The sequence below is a fragment of the Lissotriton vulgaris genome, chromosome 3_1, assembly GCF_964263255.1.
Source record: "Lissotriton vulgaris chromosome 3_1, aLisVul1.2, whole genome shotgun sequence".
NCBI classification, from domain to species: domain Eukaryota; kingdom Metazoa; phylum Chordata; class Amphibia; order Caudata; family Salamandridae; genus Lissotriton; species Lissotriton vulgaris.
In genome coordinates this window covers 2,131,429,342-2,131,447,204 of record NC_141689.1, presented here as the reverse complement: position 1 = coordinate 2,131,447,204, position 17,863 = coordinate 2,131,429,342, and the positions used below count along the sequence as shown (strand labels likewise).

The following is a 17,863-nucleotide window of genomic DNA, read 5'->3' as shown; positions in this document are numbered from 1 at the left end:
TGTGAGAGGGGGGATTCCCTTCCCTCCGGTTCTGCGAAGGAGGCACAACAGGTCCCACGCTGGTGCTGGCCAGAAATCCTGGCCTCACCCTGCCACTTCAATAACCTTGGAGCTAAAAACAAGCATTGAAAGCGTGATCTTGAGAAGGGAATCCCCCCTCTCACAGTTAGATACACTTTAGGGCGTGTAGACACATAGACTACACTACACAACCCCTATTTTAACCCACACATATTTTATTGTCCTGAAGAAAGCCAGATTAGTATAAGGCACTGGCTGAAACATGTTGACAACTTAAGGACGTAGGAGGTCGTAACCCGCCTCTAACGTCCCACAGCCTTATTTTTAACCGCTGACGGAGGCCCTTTTAATAAAGTATCCTCACCCCAGGGACCATCCGCCAAGCCGTTTTAATTTCACATACCTTAACACCCTACACCGCACACACAGTGACATACCTGCTCCGCTGTAATCAGGCGTCGAAGCACACCCGGGACACGCTAGGTGTCACTGGGTGGGCCCGATGATGAAGCATGCCACCAACTAGGTTGGTGGGTGAGGGCTTTCTAAAGACACCCAACAGGTGCCACTGCCACTTGGCAAGACAATACTGAGTCGCTATGTAATTAATAGTAATCTATCATATTAATGTCAGATTAACCCATTCTAGAGCTAGTCTCCTTTTGATATCCATAAATATTTGGAACTTGTCACCACCACAAGCATTTTTAGCAGGAAAAGGGGAACCCAGACTAAAATGGAATGAATGGAAGGAACATTTTGCTAACTAGATCTACACCTTTTCTGATGACGAGGAATTAACGCCAGAAACGATGACATATTTTTTTACTACATTGCTTTGTGGGTTGAAAATTTACAACCGTATACAAAAGAAGGTCAGACAAGAAGACCAAGGTAATGTGTCTGAGCATGCACTAGAAGATCTCGACAGGTACTTCAATCATACCGTATGTGTTTCAGTTGTTCGATACAAAGTTTTTAGGAGAAGGCTAGAAAAAGAAGACCCAGTGGAGGATTATGTAGCTGCTTTAAAAAACAAGGCATAAACATGTAGATTTGACAATTTACATGATGAATTCATAGGAGACCAGATTGTCATGTGTTGCTCCAATACCAATATTCAAGATAAACTTTGGACAATGGATGAATCATCTTTACAAGATGTTATAAATGCAGTGAAGAAAGCAGAATTAATGAGTAGATATGCCAGAGCTGTAGTTATGCAGAAGGGTAAGAAAGTATGTGATGACTTAGAGAAAACGGTGGTAGCCAAAGTACAGATGAAGGATATATCCAAAAGTATAGCAAAATTGTACAAAAAAAAAAAAAAAGAAAGGGGGTTAAATGCAATTAACCACTCAAAATACCACCCTGAACGGTTTGATCGTCCTACATTTACTGCCAGGTGTTTTAGATGTGGCAACAAAGGGCATTTAGCCAACTATAAAAAATGCTCTGCAAGGTACCAAAACTGATCAAGTTGTGGTCTGGTAGGTCATTTTCAAAAATGTCTAGACGAGAGAAAAGCTACAAGAACCTTCTTACACCAGACCACTCGTCTGATTCTGATGAATCTTCTGAAGATGAGGTAAACCTGTGTATCAATAACATTGACGAGGGAGTTTCTAATTTAGGTGAACAAAGTAAGAAAAACCCAAATGTGAGATTGTCATGGATGGCATTCTGATCACTGTTACCTTGGATTCAGGATCACCTTATACAATTGTGAATGAGAAAGTTTGGAAAGAAAAATGTGTTCCGGTTTTAGCGAATGTTCTAGATCCCACTGAGGTTTCCCCTAAAACTTTCACTGGCGACGACATCAAGATGCTAAGAGTTAAGGTGCTTAATTTTACATTCAAAAACAGGGAAGCTAGGTGAAACTTTTTGTAGGTGCTACAGAACCATCTCTTCTCGGCTGGGGGGGATTAAGGAAAGTTGAGGATTATTTTAAACCCAAATAATCCTGAACCTGTATTAGTTGTACAACAAAGTGAATTAGAACATGAAATTCTTAATATGTAACCCAAAGTGTTTACAAGAGCTATTGGTGAGTTGAAGAGTTTTCGACATAAGAATATGCTCAAGAGAGATGTGGTACCACAAGTACACAACATTAGGAGCATTCCTTTAGCCTTGAGGGATAAAGTCAAGAGTGAATTAGATAGAATGTGTTTAGAAGGAGTTATTGAGAGAGTAGAAGCATCTGAATGGGTTTCTCCCTTGGTGATTGCCAGGAAGGCCAACGGTTACCTCAGGTTATGTGTGGACATGAGGGATTTAAATAGGAGTACCATTTCTTTGTGCATCTAGATTCTCATTGAAAGATCTTACTTTCTTATTTCTTGTTATATTTATTAAAAGAGGGGGGATGTGTGGTGACTTGCGTCCTCGTGCCTGCTGCACGAGGTTCGGCATGTAGAGCATGGGTATAATGTTCGTGACTTGACGTGGGAGGTTTGACGGTTGAGTGGATGCTGGTCGGAGGGTCAGCACTGTTTCCTGTACCGTGCCAGTAATTTGGAATAAAGTATTACTTCTACAACTGAATGCCCATCTTTACAGAGCTTTTGGGTGTAGTAACAACCAAGGACCAGAAGAAATTCTGGTCACTAGCTAGTTTGGGTAACGAGAGAAAAAGCAAACCAACCGAGTCCTCAATCCACCCTGTGAATGTGTTGCTCAGTTTAGAAATCTGCACTCACCATCACGAGATGTAAAGGAAGTGGTTGTCACTAAAGATGCCAGCTTCCAGTTAAACTACAACCGGCGCCCAATAGTTTTTTTACCTAGAAGAAACTGCCCATGCAGTGGTTTCATTTGGGCAGGGTTAGGCACCGGAGCTTGACAAGGTCCCTGCTGATCTTTTTAAATCTGACTAAGCTATGTGGGGAACTTACATACACCGTGTATCAAATGCAACAATAAAAGAAGAGCCATCTCTTTGTCCTGTAGGTGCACTGAGATTGCCCCTATTTACATAAAAGGTAAACCTTACTATCCCCTCAAATTATCACCGAATCACCCTTATAGACAACCCGCAGAAAATCCTCAGTACACAGGTTTTGGAGCAGCTCCTACATTAATGTGAAGAAAACCACATCCTTTCAAACCTGCAGACAGGCTTTAGGCACAAGACCAGTGAGTTGACCAGGCCTTCCATAACTCCTTGTCGAATGGAGGACCTGGCCAAAGGCGACCTTTTTTGGTGTCTGTTGATCTACCTGCCGCTTTTGATTTGGTGTCTAGAGAGAAATTGTGGGGTGTACTTTGAGATGGGGGGTTACCCCCCCAATCTGCTTTATATAATTATCCTACTCCACAAAGGCAATTTTGCTAGAGATAGGTGTGGTCCGAGTGGGGAACCGACTGACCCTATCCCAGTCAATCACGGTCTGAGTCAAGAGTGCGTTCTTGCTCCAACTCTTTTTCTCCTAAATATCAACAATTGTGTTAGCTATCTGCAGAATTGTGTAAATGCCCCCCCGGCCCTTTTCCATGGCAGGAGAAAAAAATCCCTGCACTTCTGTTTGCAGAAGACAAGCGTTTGTTGTCCAAAACTAGGATGGGCCCCCAAAACTTGGATGATAGATTCAATCAGTTTTGCGTACAGTATAGTCTTGAAATGATCACCTCTAAAACAACATTTATGACCTACACTAGGAGCAGCAAGGTGAGAGGGAGTATTTAAGTAAATAGTGAAACCCAAGAAAGAGTGCATGAGTTTCACTATTTAGTATTAGAGAAGCTGACGCTGGGTCTTGGGAACCATCATCATCCCCTTTGTATCGCTTTGTTCGCCCTAAGTTGGCAGGGTATGCTCAGACGTGAGTCCCTTGCTCACTTGGCCACTGGATTCAAGATAGCCTGGCTGATGAGGATTATGAATCCGAAAGCGGTCCCAGGATGCTTTTTTCCGGTCCAGGGAAGACATGGCTTGGCAGTTCGGACTGGACTGTTCCCATGAGGCACAGGGTCAGACTGATTTGCATATGGCCATGTCTGAACTGGGGTGGCTGAATGAGCTAAAGAATGGTGATGGATTAAACCCAGATCAGTTGACTGGGGGTGAGTGTTTGATTTGCTCAAACGCTCCGTCTATCCCACCCCTTTTGTATCGCTTTGTTCGCCCTAAGTTGGCAGGGTATCCTCAGACGTGAGTCCCTTGCTCACGGCCACTAGATTCAAGATAGCCTGGCTGATGAGAATTATAAATGGTAAAAAATTTTACATTGATACTTGTATAGCGCACTACTCACCCGCAAGGGTCTCAAGGCGCTGGTACGAAAACCGCTGTGGAACCTGTCTTGGCTTTCCCTGTGAGGCGTCCACTCCTGGGCACCCCCAGGGTGAAGGCCAGGCATCCTTAGCGTTGTGGGGGCCGTTGTGGAGATTAAGCAAGCTATTGCCCACAGTTGCAGAGTGGGACTCTATGATTGGAATAGGCACCGAGGCGAGAATTATCAGGTCCGTGGAATTTTGAGCCCAAGACCTGCCGAGGCGGGGAATTGAACCCTGGTCCCAGGCTAGACCTCTGCATCAGGGTCTGCCGCTCTAACCATTGAGCCACACTTCTCCGAAAACGGTCCCAGGATGCCTGTTTCCGGTCCAGGGAAGACATGGCTTGGCAATTCGGGCTGGACTGTTCCCATGAGGCACAGGGTCAGACTGATTTGCATATGGCCATGTCTGATCTGGGGTGGCTGAGTGAGCTAAAGAATGGTGATGGATTAAACCCAGATAGGTTGACTGGGGGTGAGTGTTTGATTTGCTCAAACACTCCGTCCATCATCCCCTTTTGTATCACAGATTATAAAAAGCACCCCAACGGTGAAGAATAATGCAGGGGCAAGGTGTAAATATGCGAAGAAGACTAACTGGGCCCGATACAGCCAGCAGTAGAGATTTATACGGCTCAAGCCAGGGGGGCTGCACTTTACGGTCCTGAACTCTGGTGTCACTCCAATGCAGAGCCTCTGAGTGTGGCAGAAAATAACTTCCTTAGAGTCCTTATTGGCTTAGGGAAGGGCACACCTCTTGTTCCGCTGCACTTAGATCTAGGGATACATGAAATTGCAGTGGTGGCCGCATTAAGACCCTTGCTTACAGGATACACATCTGGAGTACTAGTGAATTAGTCAATTTTAGAGAGGGATTAGTGGATATTTTAAGGATAAATTTGAAAGTTAAAATTAAGTCGTTGGGATCCTTGAAAAAAACCATGGTCTTACTTGGGCCTAGAAAAATTCTGGAAAGACCCACGCTCTATCTGTCATGGTGATGTAAAGTTAGTGAAAAAACTGTCCTATGAGACAGCAGTCCTTATTAGGGAGTATTGAAATATGACAGGCAGCCTAACAAGTATCTTTCTGCTTCTCAAATCTAGAAGTAAGGCTAGAGACTTTTCAGACTTTATACGTCCTGCCCACGCACACTCAGGTTTTTTTCTCACAATTTAGATATGGGATACTCAGAGTACCTGTTTTTAATGCCACATGAGTGGGCCCTTACCTGGGGTCACACCAATGTTTTTAATGTAAAACTGCAATGGAAACAGATAAACACCTGCTATTTTTTTGTCTCCTTTATGCTAAAGCTAGAAGTAGGTGGTAAGTGCCTCTTGTCGATATCTTAGCCTAGCACTCAGGGGAGATGCTTATATAATCTGTAAAAGCAACACGCCAATGTTAGTTGTGGCAGTGTCAAAATTCTTGTACATAGCATGGGCAATGAGACTAACCGCATAGCAAACCCCCCAGGCTGAGCATTTTGACAGTTGATTAAATGTGTGCAAATAGACTTTTTTTTAATATATATGCTTTTTAATCACTTTTAATGCTTATCCCGTACATATTTTTAGGCTGGTTGTTTTAGATTTTTATTGTGATTGTTTTATGTATTTTGATGATGAAATATTATATTTCGAACTACCAATAAACTTGAAAATAAAAAATAAAAAAACAGACTAACTACTAAGGCCTCCTATTAGGTTTAACTTTCTCAATACCAAAGCCAGAAAACTCAAATTTCAAAAATAAATGTTAGAAAATAAAAAGTTAGAAAAAAGTAGGTAGTCCAAAACCATTGTGAATAAATGTAAACACATTTAAAATGGGGATGGGGGTAGTTTAGTGTTAACTATAGGTTGGGGTCAAGGATTAGGGTAAGGGTGTGCATTGGGATTATGGTTAGGGTTTGTTCTAGGGCTATGGTAAGGGTTAGAAATATGGCTAGGGTTATGTAGTCTGTTGGAAACAAAGTTAAGGTTATTGATGCGTTAACAGAATAGTTTAGGATTAAGCTTAGTGATAAGAGTGATTTTAAAGATAAGGTGAGGGTAAAGGTTACGATTATGAATATTAGCATTAAGGATAGGCTGCTAGTTTGGGCAAGTATTAGGCACTGTTTTAGGGTTACAGTAAGGGATAAGTAAATTACATTTATTTCCAAAATCTTGGTTTTCACACTTTTTAATTTTGTAATTTCAAGCTAGATTCGTAGGTACAAAGGGGCATTTGAAAAAAACGCCTAATGGTTAGAAAAGGAGAATATTATGAAGACAAAACACTGACATTAGCCTATCAACCACAGTCTACTTTAATAAAAACAGCAAAGAAAAATGGCAGCTGATTGAGGAAATGTATAGTCTGCATCCTACCTTTTGTCAAGGCAGGTGGGACAACACAGAAGCATAAAAACTGCATGGTTGACATCAAACTCAAGTTTCAATAACATTTAAATTATACATAGATACACAACTAAGTATACTCACAATGTCTTCTATAATTTCTTTAATTGCTGCTACAGTTAAAATGAACAAAAGTGGTACCAGTGTTGTATAACGCCCTGTAGGTGATACATCAGGAATTTGCTGCAAGACAAGAAAATACATTTTAGATATCTTCTAATAATAGAGAACAATTATTTCAACTGGAAATGTTATCAAAAGTGTCAGTGAAAAAAAAGAGTTGGGAATTTTTTAGTGTGTTAGGTAAGAATAATCACAACAGTCCTGCCTTCACGTGTTAACTTAGTATTTTACATTTTCAAATGTTTTCCCCTGAAGGTTATATTACTCAAAGACTGATGGTGATTAATAACAGAATCTGATGGCCTATCAGTATTCCAGTTGAAAAAAACTCCTACCAAGTAAACAGCAAACACACACACTGACGGACAAGTTACTTACATTCGGTAATGCCTTATCCGGTAGAGATATGAGCTAGCCACAGATTCCTTACCTTTGAACTTGCCAGATGTCAAACTGGATCAGGAAGATTTTTCTTTGAGCAATACCCTTGTGAGCCAGTAGGTGGCGTCGCAGGCTCCAAGACACGTCATCTCTGCTGTTGTGACGTGCGCATTACCTATATAGGCACCACCTTAGTGCACTGATGGAAGTTACTTTTCACAACTTTTTACGCCAGAAGCACAGAGCCATGAATTGCACTGACCTTGGTGTAATTCTGAACCAGGGCCCTGAAAGGGGTTCAGCCCTGACCCTAAAAACATGTCCGCAGTGTGGGGAGGTTGGGTCTTTCGGTAAGGAATTTACGGCTAGATCAGTTCTCTTCTAGATGAGGCATTACCGAAGGTAAGTAACCTATTCATCTGATAGAGACATCTAGCCACAGATTCCTTACCTTCGAATAGGGACCCAAGCAATACCATCCACCGAGGAAGTACTGCGGACAAGTTCTGACCATGAACTCCTCCAGGGCAGAGCATCCAAAAAGGCAGTACTGTTTGGTAAACGTGTGCAGAGATGCCCACGCTGCTGCCTGATAAATCTCGAGGACTGGAACACCACATTGCAAAGCCCTGTTAGCAGCCTTAACTCTGGCGGAGCCCTTAAGATTTCAGGAGGCTGATTTGTTATAGCAAATTTTGATACAGAGGATGACCCAACGTGAGATAGTTCTCTTCTGCATTGCACAACCTTTCTTTGCTCAAGTATACCCCATGAAGAGTTGGTCGTCCAACTGGAATTTTTTAGTGCGGTCAAAGTAGAATGACAACTCTCTTATTGGTTCCATACAGTGGAGTCACTCCTCTTATTTAGAGGGGTGCAGAGGAGTGCAGAAAGTGGGCAAGGTGACCGATTGCCCCACATGGAAATGGTGTTAAAACGTTTGGTAAGAAAAAGCCATTGTGTGAAGCACCAACTTATCAGGGAAGATGCTCAGGTAAGGAGGATTAGAGGACACATCCAGCAATTAGCTCACCCTCCTTGCAAATGTTATTGCCACTAAAAATACTGTGTTTATGGTAAGCTGCAGGAGAGGGCAGTTGTGCAGAGGTTTGAAAGGAGCTCACATCAGGAAGGTAATAACCAAATTAAGGTCACACTGAGGCATGATGAAAGGGGCATGGGGAAACATATGTACAAGCCCCTTAAGAAATCTATTTACAATTGGAAATTTAAATAAAGAGGGTTGGTCTGGCAGCTTCAATAAGGCAGACAGGGCCAAAAGGTACCCTTTGAGAGTACCCAGAGCAGAGCCCTGCTGGGCAAAGGTCAAAATAAAGAAAAGGACTTGAGAGAGGGAAGTAGAAAGAAAATCAATGGATCTTTCTGTATAATATTTTACAAATTTGTGCCACTGGTAGGTTTACACGGTCTTGGTAGAGAGCCGCCTGTCTGCCAAAATAAGATTACAGACTTTGGGAGGAAGGTCCAATGCTATCAACTGCTGCCGCTCAATCTCTATACAAGAAAGCGTAGAGTTGACTGGTTCGGGTGGAGGTCCCTGCCCTGCTGCTGCAACAGAAAATCCTCCCGAAGGTCTGATCGGAGGATCTCTGCTCAGTTGGAGCAGTTTGTGATACCAGACTCTCTGTGCCCAATCTGGAGCCACAAGAATGACTTGGGCACGGTTGCTCCTGATCTTCTTGAGTACTCTGGACAGGAGTTGTACTGGCAGAAAAGAGCTCCACTCGAGACAAAAAACATCGCAGAGCAAGTGCCACTTTGGAAACTCCAGTGCGCAAAAATGCTGACATTGCGAGTTCTCTGCAGAGCTGAACAGATCTAACCAAGGCTCTCCCCACTGCCGAAAGAGACCTTTCACCTCCTCCGGATAGAGACGCCATTTGTGACCTGCTAAGCATCAACGGCTGAGTTCAACCAACCTGGCGTTCAGAGAACCTGCCAGGTGTGGAACCACCAGCTATATGCCCTTCTGTTCCAGCCATGTCCAGAGATGCAGGGCCTCTTGACAAAGGGTCCAAGGCCCCACCCCACTCTGTTTGTTGCAGTACCACAAGGGTGTGGTGTTGTCCGTAAACACTTGAACCAGCTTTCCCTCGATTGAAGAAAGAAAGGCTTTCAGTGCCAAACAAATCACTTGGAGCTCCAGCAAGTTTATGTTGAGTCTGTATTCCACCAGAGTTCTCTGATCTAGACCTCTCCCAGATGGTCGCCCCATCCCAGGAATGACACATCTGTCACTATTGTGTGTTCTGGTTGGGGAGGGGAGAGGGGACTGCCTCTGACCCAATCAGGGCCACAACTGCAGGTCCTGCGCAGTTCTCCGAGTTCTGGACCATATAGGAGAGATTCCCCTGATGCAGCCCACACTGGAACTTCAAGTACCACTTCAGAGCCTGCATATGCTGTCTGGCATGTGTCAGTAGCAGGATGCAGGAGGCCATGAGGTCCAGCAGCCTCAGTGTCATTCTCACCAAAATCCAGGATGTAGGCTGAAGCACCGGTATCAATAGCTTAAATAGCTTGGACTCACTGTTTGGGAGGATAGGCCCCAAACTGCACTGTGTCCAGAACAGCTCCAGTGAAAAGGAGTGTCCGAGAGGGAGTCAGGTGTGACTTCGGCACATTGATAGACAACACCAGCGAATGCAGGAGGTTCGCCGTAATCTGGAGTTCGGAGATCTTCAACAGCCAGTCGTCGAGTTGGGGCTAGGTTGGAACCCCTGATCTGAACAGATGAGTTCCTACCACTGCCATCACCTTGGTGAACGCCCATGGGTCGCTGGTAAGACTAAAGGGGAGCACGGTGAACTGAAAGTGATCATGGCCTACCATAAACCGCAGGTAGCGTTGATGGGCTGACAGGACAAGAATGTGAAAATAAGCGACCTGCATGTTCAACGCTACCATCCAGTCTCTTCTGTCCTGGGTAGACCACACCTGAGCTAGAGTGAGCATCTTGAACTTATTGTTTTTGAGGAAGTAGTTGAGGGCTCGCAGATCTAGGATTGGGCGCAGGCCCTTTTCCTTCTTCAGGAACAGAAAGTAGCGGGAATAGCTACTACAGCCAACTTCTAGCGCTGGAATTCTCTATGGCTCCCTTGGCCAAAAGAGTCATGACAATCACTTGAAGCAAAGTCAGCCCTTCGTAAGTTGGAGGCATGTAGGGACAGCTGGACTTGGAGGGAAGGAAGAAGCCCCTTCGCACTATCTGAAGAACCCACCTGTCCAACGTGAGGTCCTGCTGGTGGTGGAGGTGATCCTGCCACCAACTGGCCACCCATGATCTTGAAGGGCCGGACTAGGAAGGCTGAGGTTGCGGGAAGCTGGTGGATTGACTCAACCTCTGGCTGCCTGACCCAGGGAGCCGGAACAAGCAGTGCAGAGGTTGATGAGCTTGCCTGGTCTTATGGCTGGAGTATGGCTGGCACTGATGAAAGCCACTTCCGTGGCTGCGAAAGGCAGGCTGGGGACAAATGTCCATTGAGAGGCACAATAACTTGGCTGTAGTCCAGGAGGCCTTAAAGTGCTCCAGCACCATGTCTGCCTTATGTCCGAAGAGACAGGTGCCATTAAAGGGCATATCTATGGGAGAGGCTTGGGCATCCCCCAAAAGCCATAAGTCCTTAACCAGGCGTGGCGTCTAACAGCCACTGTCATTGAGATCACTTTGCCCAGTGAGTCAGTTGTGTCAAGCCTTTTGGATTCCCTAGAGGGGCTGCAGAAGGGAACGCCCCTTGGGAGGTAGAGGCTTGGACCACCAAGCTCTTGGGGTAGGGTGGTTGGAAAAGAAAGATGGGTCTCTCGGTGCAGGGCAATAGTGTTGGGCAATTGTCCTATTCACAGGATCCCCTGTGCTGGACTTGGACCAAGTGTCCAGTAGGACATCAGTTAAGGCTTAGTTGAAAGCAGTGGTGGCTGGTGACATTTGAAAGTAGTTGGCCGTAAAATGATAATCATACTGCACCGTAGCGAGCGAGCCCGAACCCCCTAAGGAATATTTTGAAAAAAGAGTGGACAAATGGTGCATTTTCAAGCAAATTTGAGAAAGAAGGAAGGTTAATAAAGCAATTGTGAAAGTGCAGTTATTACATTAATAAAGTGGTGTCATATAAAACCACTATTGAATTGTACTACCACATGTCTGTAGTGTTAACACAATCAATTATCCCATAATGCACAGAAACTCGATGGTATTGTTGTCTGGCTATTTTGACATTTTAACACACTTATATAAAAAGAAAGCAAAACACATTTAGCAGAGCCTATTAAAAATGCTTTTCACCGCAAATTAATAGTTTTATCTTGCAGCAGTCATAGGGCTGTAATTTTCTTAATAATATTTTATTAACACCTCCGAGTGAAATAGATTGTCAGTCTAAGCCATATACAACGCTGCTCTCTGCAGAGAACAAGCGTTAATGTGCACATCTCTTGTGTCATTTATTCAGAAAACCACAGCTATTTTTCAGAAGACAACTTCAGTTTTGGGTTTACTCTTAACTCACATTATATGGCCCACGGAAGCACCTATTTCCCTTAAGAATAAATGCTGTAGATGAAAATAATTCCACCTTTAAATTTGCTATGTAAGCCTCCCTAGGATGCACTTAAAGATTGAAGACATTGAACATTGAACCTTAAAAGAGACACATCATGTTTTTTAAGTATGAATGTCCCCCTGAAATGACAGCTTCTTTCCAAACACTAGTTATATTATGTTAATGCGTATTTGTTTGAATAATGACGCATCTGAACAAAGAAGGGATCATTTTCTACCCTGTTTTAATTATAATTACATCTTTAAGGTGTGAATTTGCAGCGGAAGACAAAAGCGATTCTCTCAGTATACCCGTTTGGGATGTTTACAGTATCTTGGCAAAATGGCCACTCCCCTGCCCCCTTAAACACCTAAATACAAAAATAAACAGTAAAATGTGGTCCATTCTATTTTGCTAATCCTTATGAGAAGTATTGTGGCATATGTGCATATGTTTTAATAACTTTCGATCCTTTTTGATCCATTTGTGATGGAAACGTTTTTTTAAATCTGAAAGTTAAGTAGCAGCTGGTGTGCATTATGTAGCAAGTGGGACACATTTTAAGTGGAAAAGCTACAGCTGTAAATTGACATTTTCTTATTATATCCAGTTTCTTAATAGTGCGAAAACTTTCAATCAATTTGCCATCAATCGATTTTCATTTTCATCATCTGTAACCCACGTAGAACACCCACTGCTCGTCCTACCCACTTTAATGTCGATTTACACTGGAGCAGCCTGGGAAAAAAACAAATTTACTTAATTTTCTCCCCTTATATTATCCTACCTTAAATAATCGAACTTCCATTCTTGAACTGGCATTGTCTCTGTGTTGCCAAAGTCAGTCATCGAAGGCAAATAAATACATTTAAAAACTCAAGTTGGCCTTGACAGGCAAGCCCAAGATAATTATTGTGATATTGCTGTACAGTACGAGAGACAACTCACTCAGTCACAGTGGTCGGGACTCGGGACGGGACGGCTCAAGGTGCCACGTGCCCTCCGCACTCCAAAGGGCAGGCCCAGAGAGATCAATGAGATCAGGACTGCAGTGTCGGAACTTGGTGCACTGCAGACTGAGTGACTGACAGTACTGGTGGTGACCGAGGAGGGAAGAAATGACCCAATCACTGCATGGCTTAACAATAAAGCCATACAGTGATTGGGCATTGCTAGTGGACGCTGGGCGCAAAGAACAAATGTACGTAATTTTCTCCCCTTATATTATCCTACCTTAAATAATCAAACTCGGAACTTCCATTCTTGAACTGGCATTGTCTCTGTGTTGCCAAAGTCAGTCATCGAAGGCAAATAAATACATTTAAAAACTCAAGTTGGCCGTGACAGGCAAGCCCCAGATAATTATTGTGTTATTGCTGTACAGTACGAGAGACAACTCAGAACTCACTAAGTCACAGTGGTCAGGACTCGAGGTGCCATGTGCCCTCTGCACTCTACAGGTCCCAGAGAGATCGATGAGATCAGTGTCGGAACTTGGTGCACTGCAGACTGAGTGACTGTTACAGTACTGGTGGTGACCGAGGAGGGAAGAAATGACCCAATCACTGCATGGCTTAACAATAAAGCCATACAGTGATTGGGCATTGCTAGTGGACGCTGGGCGGGACCTCCCACGCGGTGCCAAGTCAATCATGCCTGCTACTGAGTGCAGACTAGACTGGCAACCGCGGAACCGCCGCCCTTCACTGCCATGACGCTGCAGCACTGCAGACAATCCTGGCGCTGCTCTATTACAGAGAGAGGCTCTCTCTTAAAGACAGCAGCGCCAGGATTGGGGTGTGCTGAAAAAGTTGCCGCCCATTTCTGAACATTGGGGTCTGTGGTTTGCGCCACGCCCCCCAGTTATCAGTATCTTCCTCATTAAGTGCAACTTGTGCATATGAGGGGGATCTAGGTCGCGAAAGGCAGCGCCCGGCCAAACCAACCCGCCATGCGTACAGTGTGCTTGTGCCGCATAGTGCGCATCTGCGGGCCGCGGTATGAAGTGGTGCGAAGTCTGTGCACATGGAAAGCTAGCCAAGCCGGTGTGACGTGACGCCGCCACGCGCTTTAAACATTTTGCAAGCATTATTATTTATATGTATTGACAATACACATAATGTATTTTGTGGCGGCAGCATTTTGTGGCGGAGGCAGCGGTGGCTGTGGGGCAACGCCCCACCGCCCCAATGGGCAAGCTGCCACTGGTTGAAAGGCAGCAAGGGTTCCGATGAGAATACACAAGGCTACTATACCTCTGTCAAGATGTTCCTCTTGACTGCCACAGAATGGAGCTCAAGGCTCAGGACCTCAGCTATCCTTCGCACAACCATCGAGTATGATGCTCCCTCCTCCATAGCCACAGTAAGGGGAGAAACCAGGCCAGAATCTGGAGAGGTATCCAGTCCACTGGCCCCACCCAATTCCTCACACTAGTCCATGTCATAGTAATGCTGGTCTTGTAATGGGTCCAGTGACCACTCCCAATCTTATTCCATTCCTATCCCTTCAGACTAGGGCTGAAGAAACGACCCAAAATCCAATGAATCTATTGTGGCCGATCCGGCTCTGGATCGTCGGGGATAAGAATGGGGCTGGCGCCACCAGCAGTCGTCTGCGTCGCCGAACTCTCAGCGTCTGGACCAGCATCGGGCAAGGATCTATCACTGGATCTATGGGGGGGTATAGGAGCAGCAGCCGCCAGCGCAGAACCCGATAGAGCCCCCTCTGAGCCTCCAGGGCCCGAAGGCATGCCAGTAGGGTCAGGCCGTCCAAGTATGAGGCACATGGCATTATAAAATTCCTTGAGCTGGGCAGGTGTCAGATCAGCTTCCACGTGAATGCACAGGAGCAGAACGACGCAAGATCCCAATTCCCTTTTCGCGACTTCCCAGCCACTCACGGTCTAAATACTGTGTGGCTGTAGAAACCAAAAGGGGGGGAAGGTGTAGGGGAACGAGAAGAGACAGCTACGCCTTCCTTCTGGTTGCTCACAGCTATCGCTCTTCTGGTTTGTTGTAATACTGCAAGTAAGAAAACTTGTAAACTTACATGTCATACATTTCACTCAAGTATTAACTAACATAGATATTAATACACAGGTCTACTTATTGAACACCTACCCAATATGGCTGTAGCTATTGCCTCTCTTCTATTTGTGTTTTGATTAAAAATGTTTCTTCCAGTACTTCTCACTAATTTGTGTTCTTCTTTTTTCAGGAACCTTTTCTGGTGATTGGAGAATTGAAACTGTTCCGTATACACCACTCTGTGTGGGTAAGTATTTAAAAAATATGCCACAATTTCTTCACCTAATCATTTCTGAGAAGGTATTGTTCTTCTGTTGTTACAATGCCATGACTTACCCATGCCAGAAATCTCTTAGCTGTCCTGTAACTTCACTGCATGTGTGAAAACTGTATGCCCAACTGCTGCACAACAAGGAGCCTCACTCCTGTAATTAGTGCTTAACCCGGGCCAAAGTCAACTAAACACTCTGAACTGGAATGCCAACTCGAGCGCTGAAGAGCGACTCAAGTTCTTGAATGCACAATAATCACTAGACTCGCGCGCACACAGGACTACAAAAACTAGACTGCCCCTAAATGGAACAGTGTTCCCAAATAACTTAAACTGCTGTGCACTCACCAAAAGACTTCGCCCAAACGCCTGCTCAGAAACTGAACATTAGCTCCCTCCAGACAGTTTGATCTAAAATGCGCACTCCAAAATATATTCAGAAATTAGCCTGCCATGAAACTGAGCGCTTCTTCCAGACACTCTGGCTAGATACGTGTCGAAGCTAAAACGATGGAGCAAACAATATTCAATGACGCTACCCTGACTAACTATGCGCACGGCAAAAAGAATGCTGCCAATACCTCCAAGATCTCAGGTGAAGTGTGAGGATCTTTGTTCTTCAGCTCCCAACATTCTAAAGCTGCCTTCCTGCATTTAGAAACACTAGAATGCTGCACTATGCTTTCTTCGCCCCTCCCCTAGAAGCCATCTTGGGAATTCCCCACTGACTGAACCTACACCATTTCTAACCTTACCTTACCTAACCGTACCATGCCTGATGTGTGATTACATTGATTGACACACGACTATCAGTGACTGATGGTTTGGTTCTGACAACAGGGGTGGCTCGGGCTCCTGGAAAGACTGGGAAGCGCAGAGCCAGCCCAGGCGCAAGTTCAGAGAAACCAGGCCTAGAGCGCCAAAGCTCCTCTGTCGCGTCGGCAGAAGGATAGGGAGAAGTCGAGGCATGCTTCGACTTCTTATGGTTTTTGTGCTTCTTACCTGACCAACCCAAAGACTTTGAGTGGGAGAACGAAAACTTGGGGCTCCCGGAGTGGTACCTGGAACTTCCTCTCGACCGGGACCTCCGGAGCAAACAACGCAGTGCCGGGCTGCAAGCAGCTTTAGGGTTGGCTCACTCAAAGCTTTCAGAGCCATGGCCTGGCATTCAGAGCACAACTTTGAGTCGTGGTCACACTCCAAGCACAAAACACACACCAAGTGTGGATCCGTCACCGACATGTTGCTGTGGTAGGCCCGCACGGCTTGAATTCAGAGGTCTTCTTGGGCATGTTGGAAATCTACACACCAAAAAACATTTGACAAAACATTGAGAAAATCTGTCCAAAAGTGACAGAGGGTAGCTCTCTTCATCAAACTGCGCTGGCTGGTGCGGAAACATCAGCGCTCTGAGGTGACGCGGATTTCACTTTGGAAGAAATGACGCAGAGGACGTCACGCGGAGCCAACCGACACCACCACGCAAGAGTACTGCTCAAAGAAAAATCTTCTGGATCCAGTCTAACGCCTGGGAAATTCAAAGGTAAGGAATCTGGAGCTAGATGTCTCGATCAGATATAGTTGACACATGACATATGCAGACACAGCAACATATTAATCGAGGGGCGTGGCCTGGTGCACAGCAAGATGGCCGCACTGTAGTGTTGCTCCGCCGGCCACTTTTGCTATCCTGCAACATCCTGCTCCCTGAACGCCCACTATCGCTGCCTACTATGTGAATATTGTGGCCACTGCGACATACTACCGAGATCTGCCGCCAATAGTGAGAGGGGAGGTTCCTGGACTCTGCATGAGGTGTTGAGGCCCTCTCTCGGGCACCTGCTGGCGGCGAGACGAGCTCAGTGAGGACAACCCGCAGCGACGCTGAAATCGCGTACAGAGCGCACACTACAATACAGTGCTAGGAGAGGGCTGTGCAGGCTGCTGTGCCTGCGCTGAGGTCTCCCGGTTTCCACATCGCGGGAGCTGTCAATCCTTGAGGTGAGTCCCCGCGGCTGACATAGAGGACCCGGGGCGCTGCACCTACACAAGCCGCCGGCCTGAACCGGAGTGATAGGCCGCTGCCCAAGTATTTCCTGCATGGCCAAGACGGCGGGAACGCCTGCGTGGCGGAGGGCACTCATGATTTAGAGCTCTGATTATCTGCTGCCATTGCCTGGTGACCCCTCATCCAAACTGCATGATATAGGGTAGAGGGCAGCTCGCTGGGCCCATTTTCATTACAGGGCGGCCCAGCTTTGATACTGCACTGCTTGCGGCTGCTATTGAATCGCTAAGAGACTGAACTTGAATACAGTAGACTTACATTAGAAGCTTGAGGCTGTGCATACGGGAACTGCTCCACTGCACGTCTGGTCTTTGCTCGGGCCCATTCACGCAGCGACCATCTCCCTGCTTGGTGACATTCTCTGAACTTACTACCATCCTACAGTGACGCAACCGCATTTTCGAGACTATTGAAACATGCAGTCCGCGGACCAGCACAAAGTGGTTGGATTGGGCACACACTCGCCTCTTGCTGATCATATACAGCTGCGGGGGAACAAGTAATCGGCTCTCGCAGACAGACCCCTACCTGGACAACAGTGCCACTTGGAGAACTCCGTCGCTTTGGGAGTCTCTGAATATTGCTTTTGGTGAAAAACCTGCACGGATACCATCAACCATGGGTAAACCGGAGAAAAATCAACCAAAGCTTACCTTTGAACTACGCAAGGGGGGCAAAACATTGCAAAATGCGGCATCAGACTCTGAGTTAGACTCTGCCGCG

The 17,863-nt window shown here is 45.6% G+C and overlaps 1 protein-coding gene across 1 annotated transcript in view; it reads right to left on the bottom strand.

Annotated features, from left to right (window-relative positions):
- Positions 1-17,863, bottom strand: part of ATP8A1 (ATPase phospholipid transporting 8A1) — a 780,070-nt gene that overhangs the window by 633,176 nt on the left and 129,031 nt on the right. The window contains exon 4 of the mRNA XM_086963885.1: positions 6,794-6,892. Within this exon, the coding sequence (XP_086820011.1) occupies positions 6,794-6,892 (99 nt within the window). The remainder of the gene's footprint in view (positions 1-6,793; positions 6,893-17,863) is intronic.